This window comes from Pipistrellus hanaki (assembly GCF_964339955.1).
Source record: "Pipistrellus hanaki genome assembly, chromosome: 3".
NCBI classification, from domain to species: domain Eukaryota; kingdom Metazoa; phylum Chordata; class Mammalia; order Chiroptera; family Vespertilionidae; genus Pipistrellus; species Pipistrellus hanaki.
In genome coordinates this window covers 74623349-74641910 of record NC_140505.1, presented here as the reverse complement: position 1 = coordinate 74641910, position 18562 = coordinate 74623349, and the positions used below count along the sequence as shown (strand labels likewise).

Below are 18562 nucleotides of genomic sequence, written 5' to 3'. Positions count from 1 at the left end.
TTTAACCGTCATGGTTTAAATGAGGAAGCTTCTGCCACAGTTAAAGGTCCCCTTGGGCTTTCATAAAGCAGCCTTAGGACAGCAATATTAGTCTTCATAAACTGCCCAATTTGAAAGTGTCTTGTGCTATGGCACTTGTTTAAAAAGTGTCATGCGAGGGTTTGGCAGAGTAACTGCAGTGGGGCGTCTTGGGCTAACGGTGCGATTTACCATGTCTCTGCTTTCTTCTCCCACTTAAACATAATCTTGCCTCCTGACATTCACAGAACCTCGTCTCCTCTGAAGAATGCTGACCCTCACACATCCACCCTAGTGATCCTGACTGATTGCTAGGATGAGACTCCAAGAGGAACAGGCCAGCCACTGTGGACAGATGAGCCCAGGAAGGCAAGGGGCAGAGGGCCAGTGAAGGGCTTCTAGCCTCGAGGTTCCTAACGTGTTCAAGCTCCAAAGAGGGAAGAAACTCCCCTCTTGAAGAGGCAGGAAAAACACCATGATTGGGAGTGGCCTCTATCTAGGCCGTAGGAATCTTACACTGCAAGCTGCTAACAATATTATACAACCTGCCATTTGATGACCAAAAAATAGCGATGGGCAGAGATCACTCGCTTACTCATTAAACAGGATCTTTACACTTTCATTAAGCCTGCCACTGCAGAGAGAACCTAAACATCATACAGCCCATGTCCTTGAAAAGCTCACATGAGTGAGCCAGACCAATGCCAGACTCGTACAACCAAAGCAATGACGGGGTGAATGCAAGAAGCCCTACCTGGTGTGCACAGTAGGGGTTCCTAACACCAAAGATGGGCAGCTGGGCCTCGCTGTGGGCCTCCTTCAGAAGTAATGCCTGAACTGAATTTTGAAAGACAATTAGAAAACTGACTACACAAAAAATGGCCTGGAATGTCACAAAAAGGACCCATCATTCATTCATCCACCCATTCCACAAAGTCTACTGAAGGCAGTGAGGGCCCTGTCCTGTGGGAGCTCAGGATGCTGTGTTACAAGGGTCAACGCAGGAAGGCAGGAGGATGGGACACAGCCAGGTTAGGGAGCTCCGGGCACTTCACTTTGGTGGGGGCCACTGAGCACAGATGGAACTCTCCCCGACCTTGAACCTCAAAAAGTTCAAGCAAACATTTGTTGTCTGGTCATGCCAGGTTCAGACTGCTCTCTGCAGTTTCCAAGGCCCACCTTTTTGCACCACGCAGGCTTGATCCTACTTCTCCACTTCAGTCACTCCATTCACCAACTGTCCTGTCCTCCAGGGGCTCTCGCCTCCTAGGATGCTTACAATACCTTCTTAGTCCCGGGTGCTATATACAGCCCTCCTTTAAAGACATCCCAGCCCTATTAGGAGAGGATTTCCAAAATCTTAGACTCTAGTCCTGAACTATCAAATCAGAGTCTTTGTGAAAGATCTGGGAGCCTCTTGTTTATTTATTTGTCATTTTAAACAAGGGCCCCAAGTGAGTAAGAGCAATAGGTCTGGGAAACACTGCTCTATGGCACCCTTCTCTCCAATTCCACAGGCTGTACTTCCCCTAGGGTCAGCCACTCCTGGTGGAGCAATCCAGTCTATCCTTTTACACGGTCCTCTCAAACCCAGGACCCTCCGTTTTGTTCACTTCTGAAATCTTAGCCCAAGATTCCATGCCACATTATTAGATGCTCCTCTTTCAGGCATGTCCTTCCTCTTCTCCGTTTTTTTAAAACATGTCAAATCACAATGGCTTTTCTAACCACGCTGGGTACCTTCTAGTGTGAAGATAAGCCCAGCTGTGATGACACCACCCCAGGTTATTTCCCTCCTGCAAACCATCCAATCTTCTGCCCCAGGTCTGCCCTGAGATTGAGCACACATCACAGTCAATAGCCCATGGTTGGACAAAAGCAGAAGATGGCCTTAAAGTTGTAGGAAAATTCTATCATTCTTACTTCAGCTTTCCCATAAAGACAGCTTTTATAAATGCTAGATATGACTAGATTTGATTGAATTGCAATTCCCAAAACTGTTATGGCAAACAGCGATGAAATCCCATTGGAAAACCACTGCATGACTAACATCTTGATTTGGGAACATCAGTTTCCTTGTGGGTTTACAAGAAACTTTCTTGAGACACATAACTTATATACAAAGGCAGAGAGATAATGAATGGTGTTTAATTTTTTTCCCTTGTTTTGGTGTGTGTGTGTGTGTAACTAGAAAGCAAACAAAAAAGTATATCTATTTAACAATTCCAATTATAAGCAGCTAAGATCTACTCAAATTCTAATTTATTTCTTATGTACTTTAGTTTTAAAAATGGAAATAGGCTTCTTATAATAATTGATATTGGAATTCTAAGGGGTCAGCTTTAGATATAGAAAAAATAAACACTTTGTCTGATGAACTTTCTGATTTAAAATTATTGTTCTTGAATCCACAAAACTTACTACAAACTGCAGATGATGATCAGGGTTTACTCAAAGATCACAGAGGCATATGCCTAAACAGACTTTTGGAAATTTTTCAAAAAGATGCATGCTGTTAAATTTACTTTTAAATTTCTCTCTTTTCTGCAAACTAAATAATTCTAAAGTATTTTAAACTTTAAAAAATGAAATTTTGACCATTCAAATTTTGTATGGATTTATGTATTCACAGAGTTCATTAATATAGTAAGCCCACTTTCTTGCTCACATAGGATTTAGTAAATATCAGCAACTATCATTGTCCTTAGAATCCATTCTCTTCTATTCCAATTAGTTATAGGCAATCCCCTTCCTCAAGTTCTGGTGGGCAATGGCCACTCAGCTTGAAATAATACTGTGCAGTCTCCCTGGTAGAGAGGTTGGTCTTTTAAAAAAAAAACAAAATGTTTTCATTGATTTCAGAGGAAGGAAAGGGAGGAGAGAGAGAGAGAGAGAGAGAGAGAGAGAGAGAGAGAGAGAGAGAGAGAGAGAGAGAAATGGAAGAATCAATGATTAGAGATAATCATTGATTAGCTGCCTCCTGCACACCCCCCATTGGGGATCAAGCCTACAACTGGAACTTGTGCCCTAACTGGAAATCGAACTGTGACCTCCGATCGATGCTCAACCACTAAGTCACATTGACCTGGTAGCAAGGAGTGGTCTTATAATATACTACTAGAGGTGTGGATGTGTCACTTCCCAGGTACTGGCCTCAGTTTTTCTTCTTCCCTTTCCTCTGTCTGGAAACAACAAATAAAGAAGCCAGCTTGGTCCTAGAGATAGAAGGTACCTGCTGAGGATGGAGGAGCCTTCCCACTAGCACTGAACTGCTCTCCTCTAGACTACTGCATGCGAGAGAAAGCTTGTATTTTATTTAGTTCACTGAATGATAGGTCTCTGTTACAGCAGCATAGACTATTCCAAATAACAGTAAATATTTCATTGAGATCAAAGCTTGTTAATTTGGGGTACGTATACAGTTCTTAATATCAGGGAATATTTTGCATTTACATTGTGAATCCTGCAAGAGATGAAGTTAAGTATGTACTGATCTCAAGGAAATAAAAACATAATTTCAAGTAAGAATACATGGTTCAATAATGATGGCTCTCTTATTTTCCAGTAAGTATTTGGAGGCTCAGAGGCTCATTGACTCCAGGAAATTCAGTTGATCCTTAAAAATGTGTGGGTTTGGGTTAAGGTTAAGGATATCATACGACGGGCTACTAGTATATTATATTCTTCCAAAAAAGTAAGCTAGAGAAAAATATTCATGTTAAAATGGATCTGCTTAGTTCAAACCCATGTTGTTCAAAGGTCAACTGCAGTTAGTCAACAATATAATAATATTCAAACAAGACAACCTATTGGTAGTTATTATTGGCCTTTCATATTCTGGGGTGACATTGGAGAGTTTTATAGAATTATACACACAAATGGAGCCAAAGCCATGTCTTTAGTCACAATACAGACCAGCTTCTATAGAGTTTGTAGGCTATGGAGAGGTGAAGAGAGCTGAGATAAATGGGACTAAAGGGAGAAACAGGATGAAGATAACTTGTAACAAAAATTAACCTGCATTATTGCCTCAGGCTCTAATATTAATAATTAATCATCTTAACACTAAAAAGACATCAAGTAAATGAGAACCAGGTTTATAGCATTCCAAATGACTTTATGAGTTAGCTGATGTCTGTTTTCATTTCAAAATACTAGTTTACAGAGTTCAGTAGGTCATCATTTATTTGTTTATTTCCTTCATTCTTGAGACTAAATTAGGTGTGATATATTACAATATGAACAAAAAAGCTGTCGTCCTCATCCCAATGGAGCCTGTAGCTTCATTCCACAATCTCTAATACTTCTGATTGTGCAGCTCTTTCAGGAAAATAATTAACAATCCCAAATGTACATATTTCTTAAATATTAAATAAAATATTTAATTGAATAAATATTTGTACTAATGTTTTCTTTATTGTCCTGTACAGGGATTGGCCAAAGCAGATTTACAGTTGTGACTACATGAAACACAGTTTATTCTTGTATTTATTTACTTACTGACTCACTTATTTAGTATTTTTCCATGGGAACAACTGTAAACCTACTTTGCCCACCCCTATATATCTGGCACATTATAAAATGGTCTCAAAAACATAGCTTTTTAAAAGAGCCGATAGTAAAAAAAAAAAAAAACATGTACATATAAATCTCTCTGCTTCCTTCCCATGTCCTGGGGATCAACTTGAATATACTGAACATCTCACTTTGGAGAGCAAAGTGATTGTGCAATTATTACATTGATCTCTCTCTGGCATATCGCACTTTCAAATACCTTTGCAAGTAAATTTCAGGAAGTTCTTCGCAAATAGGTATCCAATGTGAAATCAACAATCTGGCATACTTAAGTCAGGTGGTCTCAGCCCCAGGTGCTCAGGATGGATATTTAGCGCATGAACAGATGGCTGTCCAGTAAGCCTGGCCAGAGGTGTGAGGGCCAAGCGCCTCTCTGACTGCGTGGAGCAGGCCTATGTCTAGTCCTGAGCTCTCCGCTCTGCTGCTCAGGCTGGCAGAGGCCACAGAGGCTGCCAAAGCTGGAAACAGGAATGGCTTTATAAATCGGACACCGTATTTGTACTAATGTTTTCTTTATTGTCATAGACTGTTATGATAGACTTGGAAAACTGCGGTTGGTAGGGTTGGATTACTAAGAGGCTTCAGTGCTAAAGGGGGGAAAAAGCCAAGAAAACTCAGCCACAATCAAAAAAGGGGGGAAAACAGCATTACTGGTCTGACCAAAGACGGGCTGGGTAAACACCACTTTTTGCACACATACAATGTGATATTGTGCTTATGTCTAGCATTTGTTACCACTGGATGGGTTGATCTCTCAATAATTATTGCAGCCACACATGTAATTTTGTTTCATAGGTTCACTCAATATCTATTATATATCAGAATTAAAACTAAGATATAAATCTACTTATAGTATATGCCTGATACATCTATCCTATTTTCAACATTGGCAAGAGAAATGGGAAATCTGATTGTTTTGGCAAGGTATGTAGAAGGTCACATTAACCAGTAATCCTTATCAAAGGCTAACACATGTGGAAAATCATTATGTGGCAAGGGTAAGCAGTGTAAACCATTAGGTAGAGGAGAAGTTATGGCAAAGTGCCTAGCACAGTGTGTGCACTTAGTAAACAGTGGTTGGTCCTAATGATAAGGTATGGATAACACTTGTCTCCTTCCTAAAGATCCTCTGTCTGGAGGAAGAAATATCCTATCTCCAAACACACTTTGATGTATCATGAAGTCCTTATTCTTTAAAAAGTATTACTTGAGCCGAAACTGGTTTGGCTCAATGGATAGAGCGTCAGCTTGGGGACTGAAGGGTCCCGGGTTCAATTCTGGTCAAGGGCATGTACCTTGGTTGCGGGCATATCCCCAGTAGGGGGTGTGCAAGAAGCAGCTGATCGATGACTCTCTCTCATCGATGTTTCTAACTATCTCTCTCCCTTCCTCTCTGTACAAAATCAATAAAACATATTTTTTTAAAAAAACACTATTATTTAAAAAAAAAAGTATTACTTGTGTAATATTATTACCTTCAGTTAATAGGTAACATGGGTTTTCTTGGCTTTCCCCCCCATAACACTGCAAAAACAATTGTGAAACTAATAAAATAAAGCTCTACTCATCTTGCAAGTTATACTAACCTATTAGTATAAGTAAGACAATGTGCCTTTAATAAGAGCAGATGGCTAATCCTGTCTGCCCACAAAGCTTTCTCCTTCTGGCTTGCCAGGTACTGAATCGCTTATACTTAACATTACTCATTTGGGATGAGGCAAAATGTTTCCAAAAGACTGCGAAAATAGTAAATATTCTGCCATTATTGCTCATCCTTAATTGAGCACCTGGCCCCTGATGGTCAGTACCCATCATAGCTACTGGCTGGTGGTTCAGTCATAATGGTCACTTAGGCATTTAGATAGATAGATAGATAGATAGATAGATAGATAGATAGATAGATGATAAAGTTATGTACACACATATAATAAATTCTATCCTAAAGTAGGTGTTGTCTTTTCATGGATTATAACTTTACATAGTACATCTTTACGTTAACCAATCTGATTTTAAAAACTTCTGCAGAGGTGCATATATCTTTTCTGATGGGTGTTTCTGGTTTCTTGGGATATAGTCCTAGAAGTGGGATCACTGGGTCAGATGGGAGTTCCATTTTTAACTTTTTGAGGAATCTCCACACTATCTTCCACAGGGCTGCACCAGTCTGCATCCACCAGGAGTGCATGAGGATTCCTTTTTCTCCACATCCTCACCAGCACTTGTTGTTTGCTGATTTCTTGATGATAGCTATTCTGACAGGTGTGAGGTGGTATCTCATTGTTGTTTTGATTTGCATCTCTTGGATGATTAGTGACTTTGAGCACGTTTTCATATGTCTCTGGGCCTTCTGTATGTCCTCTTTTGAAAAGTGTCTAGTTAGAACTTCCATCTGACCCAGTAATCCCACTTCTAGGACTATACCCCAAGAAACCAGAAACACCAATCAGAAAGAATATATGCACCCCTATGTTCATAGCAGCACAATTTACAATAGCTAAGATTTGGAAACAGCCTAAGTGCCCTTCAGCAGATGAGTGGATTCAAAAACTGGGTACATCTACACAATGGAATACTATGCTGCTATAAAAAAAAAGAAGGAACTTTTCCCATTTGCAACAGCATGGATGGAACTGGAGAGCATTATGCTAAGTGAAATAAGCCAGTCAGAAAAAGATAGTTATTACATGTTCTCACTCATATGTGGGATATAATGATCAACATAATTTGACGAACAAGAATAGATCCAGAGACAAATGGCAGGGGAGGAGTGTGGGTTAGAGAGCAACCAAAGGACTTGTATGCATGCATATTAGCATAACCAATGGACACAGACACTGGGGCAGTAGGGGTTTCCTGGGGTGGGAATGGCTGGGGGGTATCAATTGGAGAAAAGGGAGACCTATGTAAAACTTTAGATAATAAAAAAGAAAGAAAGAAAGAGCAAGCATTGTGAATTGAAGAGTACAAATATGTAAGTGAAGGGTAATATTTGGACAAGAATTCTAAATAAAGTTAAAATAAAAACATGGGGGGAAAGCTTCTGTAGATTTACCTAGTTTTATTTCCATAAGCTTTGTATATTCTTTATTAGTTTTATTTTTAGGGATTTTTAAAAGTTATAAATAGACTCATTTTTATTTTCTAATTATTGTTTGAGATGGGGACAGCTAATGGTGATTATTTATTAATTTTTATAAACCACTTTATTTTGCTTGTAGCCTTTCACTGAGCCAAACCGGTTTCGGCTTGCTTGTAGCCTTTCAGTTTCTTTTGAATCTTCCTAAGAATACAATCACATGAAAACACAAATTCTGCCTTCTCCACATCTATATACTTTCTTATTTCATTCTGTTGTGTAATTACATAGCTAGTATAGTCTGAGTCATAAAAACATGGGCACACTGGGCACCTTCCTTGTGTTAAGAGAAACGCGTCTGTTTTTCACCATTGACTAACTTTTAATTTGAGCAATTTCAGATAACATGAACTAAACTATCTAGTTTTATTTCCTAATGAATTTTAAACATCAGAAATAAAAAGAGGGAAAAAGTGTCCACTACTTCTTAGTGTTTATGAGATGATAATGTTTTTCTCCTTTGACCTGTTAAGATGAACCATTCTTGCATTCTCAAACGAATACTAATAGTATCTGTTCTTCTTAACGTTACTTTCAAAATCACTTGGGCTGATCATACATATTTATTTTTCTAGAAGAAATACATACAACGGATAATTTTTAAGACTGAGCCAATGAAATTAAAAGTTCCCCTTCATTGTAAGGATGTAAAATCTGGGTCAACCTAAACAAAAAATTAGAAAACAATCATTTACCTGGCCTGAATTACCTTAATTAAGGGTTCAGTTTGATTACTTCTAGTACATGTAAATAATTGTTGTAGAAGGATTATTAAGTATTTGGGAAACAGAATAAAAAGCAGACTAATGGCCGAAACTGGTTTGGCTCAGTGGTGGAGCATTGGTCTGCGGACTGAAAGGTCCCAGGTTCAATTCTGGTCAGGGGCATGTACGTTGGTTGTGGGCACATCCCAGTAGGGGGTGTGCAAGAGGCAACTGGTCGATGTTTCTCTCTCATTGACTTTTCTAGCTCTCTATCTCTCTCCCTTCCTCTCTGTAAAAAATCAATTATATATATATATATATATATATATATATATATATATATATATGCAGACTAATGAAAATGGCACAAAACAACAAAAATGAATAGACTAGCAAAATTACTGTTGCTATACCTCAAAAATTATAAGTAAAGAAAATTGAATTTAAACCCACATTTTAAAATATGCATCTACTGAATAAATCTAAGCACCTACACATTAATTATAATGAAAATGTAATACTTATAAGTGATATGTTCTCATAACTATAAGAGCAATCTGCACTTTATTTATTCTATGATGCGCCTTTTTTTAAATATATTTTATTGATTTTTTTACAGAGAGAAAGAGAGAGGGATAGAGAGTTAGAAACATTGATGAGGGAGAATCATCAATCGGCTGCCTCTTGCACGCCCCTACTGGGGATGTGCCCGCAACCAAGGTACATGCCCTTGACTGGAATCGAACCTGGGACCTTTCAGTCCGCAGGCCAACGCTCTATCCACTGGGCCAAACCGGTTTTGGCTGATACCCCTTTTTTATATTTTATATGTAATTTAAAATTAAGATGTAAATAGAATCTATGAACATTATGTTTCATTTCTTAGTCGACTTTTTCTTTCTTTCTTTGTAATCCATGAAATAGTAAAGTCAGTTGAAAATTGGTGGTATCTTACTTAGACTTGGTAAAATATAGCAAATGTCAACTTTAAGGATTATACAAACAGCTTCATCTCCCTACCTGTGCTCTAACATAAATCCTCTTTTGGAAAAAAAAAAAAATACTATTGCTATAAGTGAATTTTAAAAAAATAAACTGAATTCAAATTCAATTTAGATTTTAAAAATTTGAGAACTTGAGGATTTCCTCTAAGATGATTAAAGATAATCCAGGAAATTGCAACTAGAAGTTGTAATATAATGGTGGATGCAACTAGAGGTTGGGATATAATGTTAGATGCAAGAATCCATGCAGGTGTGCATGCAATGGAGTCACTGGGCTCTACCCAGTTTTTGGTGGAGTCAGTAAGTAAAGTAATTCCAAGGCTGAAGAATTCTCAAGTGACCTTATCCAGGAAAGTAAAACAAGCAGTTATACAAGTGATTTTCATTTGGAGCTGACAGCATAACAGAAGTCACTGGTCTTCTCTGTCCTATTTCTTATCTTTTCACCCAGCTCTCCCAGAAAATGAGAAAACTGACACAGAGCATCTCACCTATCACATCATTTCCTGGTCTTCTTGCCTGTCTCCTCACAGTAAATGACAACAATGGACCAGTTACAATTATTCTTATCAGAGCTCTGGATCAACAGTGTGGAATAGAAGATCCTACCATTACAAAACTAAATATGGAGGAAATAGCTATGAGAAAGTCCTTTGAATTGAGGGGATGTTCTAAGGCAGGGAATTCAAACTAGCAAACTGTTCCATTGATTACCACAAGCCATCTTTGTCCTCCTTCCAAGTGTAAGTTTAAATCTCTTCTCCAAATAATTAAATAAAAATTTAAAGAGGAAAAAGAAAGGAAAGAAGAAAAGGAATATTTTCATGAACATGAATGTCTCTGGTCAACATATTCAACCAATAACTTCAGAACAATTCTGCTAACTCCTTTGGACAATTCTCTTTAGCTCTTTTACAAATTCTTAAAATAAAAAAGAATAAAGTCAATAGCACTTAACCAATTTTAATTTCATTATTAGTAGAATCAACGAGGGCCCTTGACTTAAAACCTTCAATGTGGACTCACCTTTCCCACAGCTGCTTGAAAGGCCTGTTTAATTCTCTTACACGAATCAGGTATCAATTTTGTGTCTTGACTCTCCAGACTTGTGTCTTGCAAATCTGTGTTTTCATGGAGTTTGAAAATTCTATTAATGCAGTGAGTGTCATCTTCTGACATTCTATTGGGATCCATCTGAGAAACAAAAAAGAAAGCACATGAGAGTGTTTAATGGTAACCATTCTGCTATGTAATAAAGTGTGACTTAAGAACAAAAAGAAATCATTTTTTCAAGAGTCTTCATAGCCCCAATACTTAATAGTTCAAATTAGCAAAAACGTTTTTTAAATTATCTTTATTGAATTTAGTGGGGTGACATTGCTTAATAAAATTACATAAGTTTCAGGTGAAACATTGACTTCCAATTCATTTTGATGAGTAGCTATCATCCTCAACACGTGATTCATATGGAAATTGTCAAAATCATCTGGCACGTGGTCAGTGCAGGTAGAGAAAGCTTTTTGTCAAGTCACGTGCATCATGCTAGACTGGATTATAGAGCCCACTTAGAATTTGAAAGCACAAAAACTACATAAGTCAAATGAAATTGACAACTCCCTTAACCACCATGTGTGCCTGGCCTATTTCTTAAAATATGTATATTTTAATAACCTAAAGAAGGGCGAGAGCAATCCATTTCCTAGGCCCAAAGAAAACCTAAAGCTGGAACATAATTTTCCTTCTTGTTGAACCCCTTATCGGTGCTTCTCAACCTGGAGTGTGGGCTGTCAAGGTGCCTGGGAATGTGTGTGGGTGAGCATTGGTGCCACTTCGGATGAGGATGGGGTTGAGCAGGCTGGGTGGATATGTACTGAGGGGATGCTAAAATTCTTGTAATGTAAGGGATTGTCCCACCCAATATATCCCCATCAAGTTACTAGCTGGTGGTCAGCAAAAACATTTAAGTATTGCTCTTTTCTTAAAAGTCTCTGCCCACTCCTTCCAGGTCTCTGACAAGCTTTTGTAGTGGTTTCGACTGCCAAGTAAAGGGTAAAGATAATTAGCTGTCAATTGTTTTAATAATAGTTTAATTTGTTGTCCTTTTATTTTAAAAATTCAAGGTACTTCTTGTGAATTTACTTATAAGTAGGTACAGGTTAGATGAAAAGAAAAGAAAAAAAAAAGAAAAATTGCCTTAGTTTATAGTAATCAACTTGGCCAATAATACCAAGTCTCCATTCCCAGGTTTAATTATTTTTTTTAAGTAATCAGAAAGATGTCCGAATTTATTAAAGAGTCATCAGCTGTAAACTGAAAAGTACCCTATCTACATCTGAAATTCCTAAAATGAAATGATAGCCTTTCAACAAGTATGCATCCACTAATGTGAATGTGATTATTCCAGTCTTGCAAAATATGAGAATTACCTATAATCGTGGGAAAGGTATCACTCAATGAGGAAATTGTTAGAAACCTGGACTGTCCCGCCAAAAGCGGGATGATCTGGTCACCTTACTCATAAAGCAAAATTATTTGCAATCCATATTAACTTTCATATTTTCTTCAAAATAATTTGTATAAATAAGAATATGTGAGTTTTTATATAAAGAAAGCTTTCAATCCCATGTTTTGTTTTGTTTTTAAAAAGCTCACCTGGGCCAGTAAGTTTCCCACAAAACCAGGGAAGCCTGGGCAACTGATATGAAGGGTCATTGAGTTCAGACCTTAGGAAGGAAGAATCATGCAAGGGCCTCCGGAGGCTCACCACCAGAAAACTGCTGAGCTGAAGGAACAATGTGGTGTCAGTGGGGAAATGGCAGTAACGCTAAAATTGGTTCAGCTCAAGTCCTGCCAACAAGCTAAGCATCATCTAACAACAAGAGCAGGCCCTTAGCATGTCACAACTGAAAGGATAGCCCAAACACCTGCTGTGTGGTGGGCTCAGGGGGACCTTGTTAGGAACGTGGAATCACAGCCTCCCCACACCCACCCTCCACCCTCCACTCACTGCCTGCAAATCTGCATTCTAACTGGATCCCACCGATGCTGATGTACATTAAAGTTGGACAACTACTGCTTTTCAATGTCAAATATATAGATACAGATCATCTGCTATTAAAGTGACTTCCAATTTCCCTGGACACCTATTTTAAAATGTTTTCACAAATAACACTAACTGGTACCAAAATGCTGCAGCACTTAACAATGGCTAATGATTTGATGCAGAGAAATATAATGCAAAAAAATATATAATAAAAATGTCCATGTCCAGACCCCCTTTCCAACTTAATCAACATCCCTAAGGTGATCCACAAGTGTTTCAATGTGCAGTTTTGAACCACTGGTTCAGAATGTGTCTCCTACTCCACCTACCTCTTAACAAAGCAGTCTGGATAGAAAATTTGAATAACTAAAAACAGTACTTTTTAGTCTATTGTAGTCACTAATTAGATAAGTCACAAATTAGAAATGGATATAGTTCTAGTGCAAATAATTTGAAAAGCTTTTTCAGTAAATTTAACATGCCAGATGAACTTCATGGAACTTAAAGTCAACAAAAGAAACACAGAAATTAATTTTTAAAAATCACAGTAAACTTAGTTACAAATGAATTCATTATACCCAGAAATGTCTGAAAAGATTAAATAAAGCTTGACTATCTGATTTAAAATGGACTTTTAAAATGCATTTATCAGATAATGTAGTTCATATGAAATAAACTCAATTATTAAAAAAAAAAAAAAAAAAAAAAAAAAAACTTCCCTGAAATTTAATCACTTAAAGGGTTAAATGAGGCAGGATGCTTGACATTTGTACTATTCCGTTATCTGTCTTTACAAACAGGCAGCCTGCACATCTCTACCTCAGAACCTCAGTAGGGACTGCTCTCCTGTTTGGGTAGCACACAGCCAGAGGTTGGTGTGCCTATTGGGGGTCTGGGGAAATGACTTAAAAGGGCAACCGAGATTGAGTTTTCTGAAAAGCTTATCTCTAAACTTTGAATATGGTTGTAGAGGTGTTTTAAAAAGTGCACATACATTTTACAAGCAACTTGTTAGAAGGTGTTATGTTGGTGTGTTGTTGTTTTTTTTAAACCCAAAGTATGAATACTATGTGGTAAGTATATAGCACAAGCCACATGCTATTTTTTCTTTGGCAAAGTTGGTGGGGGGAAAGCCAGTCTACACCAAAACTAGTGCCCGTTTTCCTTCATTTAAACACTGGTGATCTGCAAACATTAAGGAGATTGACTCATTTTTAATTACTCAAACATGAGTTGAGAAGAAAGATTTTTTGTTTTAAATATGTTTTTGTTGATTTGAGAGATAGGAGGAGGAAAGGAGGATAGAGAGATAGAAACATGGATCAGCTGTGTCCTGCACACCCCTACTGGGGATCGAGCCTACAAACCAAGCATATGCCAGGAACTGAACCAGCAATTTCTTGATTCAAGGTGGACTTTCAACCACTGGGCCACACCAGCCGGGCAAGAAGAAGAAAAAAAAAAAAAAAAAAAAAAAAAACTTAAGTCACTGTAATTTTTACAATATTTTTAGCATTCTTCTAAAAACATTTAAAACTAAACTTTTTTTGTATTGCTTCTCCTCTCCCCCTTTAAATAAAAGGAATAAAATTGGATGCTTTTTCTCATGTGATTTTCTTTTTTTACTGTAAAGTGCAATGTTATCTGACATCAGATGATTTCATTCTGCATTCACAAACCCCAAGCAGTTGATCCACAACTTTAGTGAGTCAAACTATCTCTTATTTGGTACCAACTTCTAATCCAAAGAGCTAACATTAAGTGAAAATATTAAATCAGTGACAGGTCAAAATGAGTCTATTCTCTTAGCTAGAAGTTTGAAAAAAACCTCCAACAGATATAAAAGGTGGAGAAAATTGTTTATTGAACACCCACGTACCCATCATGAGCGTCAAAGATTGCCAAGGCATGGCCAACCTTGTTTCCTCTCTAAATAACCACTTCCCTTCCCGCACACTCTAGGCCATTATTCTGAAACAAACTCCAGATATCATAGCATTTCATTTGTAACTACTTCAAAGTTTACCCCTAAATTATCAGGCATCCTCTAGATATCAAACTTAGATATCATTCTCAATAAAAGGCAACCAGACTTAGTGGTGTATTCTTATGAACACGTTGCTACTAATATTACTTCTTTACTGAAGGAGATGACCTTTTAAAATGCAAAATTGGGTTCAGAGTAACGGCTAATATATTTTGCATAAGTCCTAGAGAAAAATAATTTCTGTGCCATTTAGGAAAATCGTACCCAGAAACATCATTACATTACATTCTCCAAATGAAAACTTTCTAGCTAGGCTTACTTATGTGTTTACTTTGGAAAAGGGCTTCACGATTATCCATGTGACATCAAGACTGCTGAGTTATGATAGGTGATCATCAGAGGCTATCCCCCTCATCATACCAGACCATCAATATTGAGACATCCTACCAAGAAGTTGAACAACTTTAGTAAGAGCCCAGCAGGTCATTCTTTCTCATGTAGCTACCCAACTTCCAAGGTTCCTGCCAAACTAAGCTGCTCCTGGTCCCTAGAACTGCTCTTCCAATGCTGACCACTCACCTCACTGTTACTGCTGTGAAGAGACCTGTACCACAGGCGTCAGAGGTGATACCAGGTGGAGAACTAGTGCATCTTCGCGCCCTTTTCTGAATGCTAGCCTCTTGTTTGACTAAAAATTTTAAGGCTTTTGTTGTAGGCTTCTCCACTACAGGCACCAGGCCATGCACATAGTCAGTGGACATTGTATGTTGAATAAATGATTCTAAACTCATACTGCAGAGTACTTCATAGTGCCATGTGCAATGCAGGCACTCAACACGCAATCATTCAATGGGGGTGGGAGGAAACAACATGCTAGATGAGAAAATAAATAAACCACTCATTCTTTTTTTGTTTTTAATCCTCACCTTAGGATATTTTTCCATTGATTTTTAGAGAGTGGAAGAGAGAGGGGAAAATATCGATGTGAAAGAAACACATTGATTGGTTGCCTCCTGCACGTTCCCCGACCAGGGCTGCAACTGAGGTACTGACTGCCCTTGACCGGAATCTGAACCCAGACCACAGGCCGACATTCTATCCACTGAGCCAAACCGTCTAGGGCAAACTACCCCTTCTTGACTGCAGCATACGACAATGAAAGAAAAACATTTCCTTACTTTCATATAGATTTGGGTTGCAAGCAAATCACTCAAAGTTGTTTTTAGAAAAAAAAAAATCTTGCAATAGATTATTTTTATTACTACACAAATGCAAATTTTCTGAAGTATTGCACATATTATTTCTACCTTTGTTTTAGTAGGTAATCAAACTAGTTCTGCAATACACAAACCAGTGGTTAATGAAGCTTAACAAAAATCTACAATATCAAGTAATGGAGTTCAAGACTGACACGTGTCAAAAACCTTTAGAACCCGGGCATTGCCATGTTTTGATGCATCCCATTGGGTTTAGTAATCACCTTTGAATCTGAAAACCAATGAAGTTCAAATCCAACTCTCTTTTCCCATAAAAAAAAAAAAATGCACAGTCAGCCCTCCACTTCCTCTGAGGAGTTCACAGCACCAGACAAGAGTCTTTTGAATGAATCCAACCAACTGCACTGCAATTTCCATAAACCACCAGAAAGCATAATATTACAAATTTACCCCTTCCTTCCTTTCTATCGCTGCAGTCCCAAGCTGTCCTCCTCATCTTGCAAATGGTTGGTTATTTGCTGGATTGTAGTGAGGCTATGTCAGGGGAGAGAACCTCACCACCGTCTCACACACACACCTTGCTTCTTCCTCTTCTCACCTCAGGGGGAGGCGCCTGGTCCTTCCCTCTTCTGTAAGCAGAGCCCAGGTTTCTCAAGTCGCACGGTCATTTGGCCTTTCTAGCAACTTGGGCATCACCACCCGGGGCTCCAGCGGCTGCGCATCCCTACCGAGCAGCCGGCCCCAGGCACCCAGCCCCTCTGGTGGGCGGCCAAGGGAAGAAAGGCTCCATCCTTAAGAGAAGGCGCTCATTTTCTCCCCCTAACCGGGCACCAATTCATTCTTAGCTCCCGGTGAGAAATGGGAGGAAGGGAGAGTCTAATAATTTGCACAAGAGGTGAGCGACCAATGCTGTCTCGCGGGGGGAAATTCAAACTCGCCAGGCCCGGCGAGCTCAGCCTCCGCGCGCGGCGAGACCCGGTGGTGAGCTGAGCCCGGTGCCAGCGCGCCCGGACCCTCCCTCTCCGGTCCCTTCCCTCCGCTCAGTGAGCAAGAGCTGGGGAGCCGTCCAGACTCAGTTTCCCACCCGCGCGGGAGCGGCGCGCCCGATGGGGAGGGGAGCACTCACCTGCGCTCGGAAGTAGAGGAACAGGGCGACGCTGCAGACCACCTGGCCCAGCCCCAGCCCCAGGAGCGCCACGAACATGACCCGGGAGGCGGCGGCGGGCGGGTGCGGGGCGGGGGCCCCGGGCGGCGGGGCGTGCAGGGGGCCCTCGTGCGGGGCGCCGGCGCCGCCGCTGCCCATGTCCTCGGGGCCGCGCAGGGACTTGGTGTAGTCTCGGCTGGCGCGGCGCATGGCGCTCCGCCCGCTCCCTCGGGCGCTCGCCTCCTGCTCGCTGCTCCCCTCGCCGCCGGGAGCCCGCGGCCAGTCCACGGGCGGCGCGGAGCCGGCGGGCCAGGCGGGCCTCGACGGGAGCGCTCAGAGCCGGGCGCTGCTCCGGGCGCGCGGGCGAGCGGGCTGGACGCCCCGACGCCCCAACTCTTATAAAGCGCTTCGAGGGGGCTGGCCCCGGGAGCCAATCAGCCCGGGGCGAGGCTGCCTCTTCCACTCCCACCCCTGGCTCCCCGTCCTTCCTTCCTTCGGCCTCCCTTCTTTCTCACTCTCTCACTGGAAAGCCTCCTCCCCGCGCCGCCCTCCGAGGAGGAGACTGTGGGTTGTTGCAGTGGTTACAGACACCGCCGGTCTATCCTCAGCTGCCTTTTTGGAGTTCCCAGCGACGGGCCAGCGAAGATGCGGAGGCTCTGTCTCAGTTAAGGATAAAGGTCACGTCGGACGCCCACCCCCACCCCCAGGTAATTTGCATCCCTGAACCTCAGCTTCCCCTATAGGACCTGGGGATCCATGAAGGCCCTCTGTCTGTTTCTCCTCCCAATCAACTCTCACACCCCTCCCTCCACAAATACACAGCAAGGACCATCCTCAGGGATCCTGAGACTGCAGTCTCTATCATGGTTCCAAATTTAGGTTCTGAATTAGTATTTTGGGGGACTTAGGAAAACAGAACCCACCCCCCAACCCCCACCACCCCTTTCCCAAATCCATGTTTCCGAGCCCTCAAAGTGGTTTTAGCAGGCAGGTTTTGAAAGTGGCAGTAGAGAGCCTATAGGGACCAACTCTGATTTTAAACAGGAAAAGGGAAAAGAGAGAGTGGTAGGACCCAGTAGCTTCATATATAGGATCACTTCAGAGTTCATCATGTGCCACCCCTCCTGGCTGGCAGTCCTTTCCCTCACTGCCCTAAAGATAAGCGTGGTCTGCACCCCATGTAGGCAACCCCAGGAGGGCTCATCCAACTGTCCGTCAGGAAAGAGGGATGTTGCACAAAGCTGGTGGTGTAGTTAAATGTTAGTTTCATTGCTAAAGAAAACTTTCCAGGGCTTTTTAAAAGATTCTACTGCATTTAGAATTGTGCTCTTGGTGAGAAAATGAAAATATGAACATTGCTCACAAATTCTGATACATCTTCAGCAGGAAGTCTGGGAGATTCTGGCCAATTTAGAAACCTATAAAAACTTTGGATGTTTCCACTTTTCATGAATGCTTTCTAATGTTGTGTCCTCTTTCTGCATAGTTCTCTAATGGGCCCTTCTACAGGTAAGATTTACCACAAAAGGCACATCTCTAAGTTATTGAAGCTGGTGACCTCTGCTGAGCACCTAGAACTCAGCACACATTGAGAAAGCATAATGAGATTAGTTAAAAAAAAAAACTAGATCAGAAATTCCACTTTTAGTCTACTTGTTGCTCCTTCAAAGATAGTGAACCTCTCTTTTTGCCTACTTATTTACATACTCATTTGTCAGCATTCCACTCCCCAAT

General features: G+C 40.5%; 1 protein-coding gene across 1 annotated transcript in view; it reads right to left on the bottom strand.

Moving 5' to 3' along the window:
* The window catches only part of TNFSF11 (TNF superfamily member 11), a gene marked incomplete at its 5' end in the record, with an annotated part of 34834 nt that extends 17796 nt beyond the window's left edge, over positions 1-17038 (bottom strand). Inside the window, 2 exons of the mRNA XM_084876573.1 lie at positions 10464-10631; positions 16811-17038. Coding sequence (XP_084732699.1) covers positions 10464-10631; positions 16811-17038 — 396 coding nt within the window. The remainder of the gene's footprint in view (positions 1-10463; positions 10632-16810) is intronic.
* Between the last annotated feature and the right edge of the window lie 1524 nt (positions 17039-18562).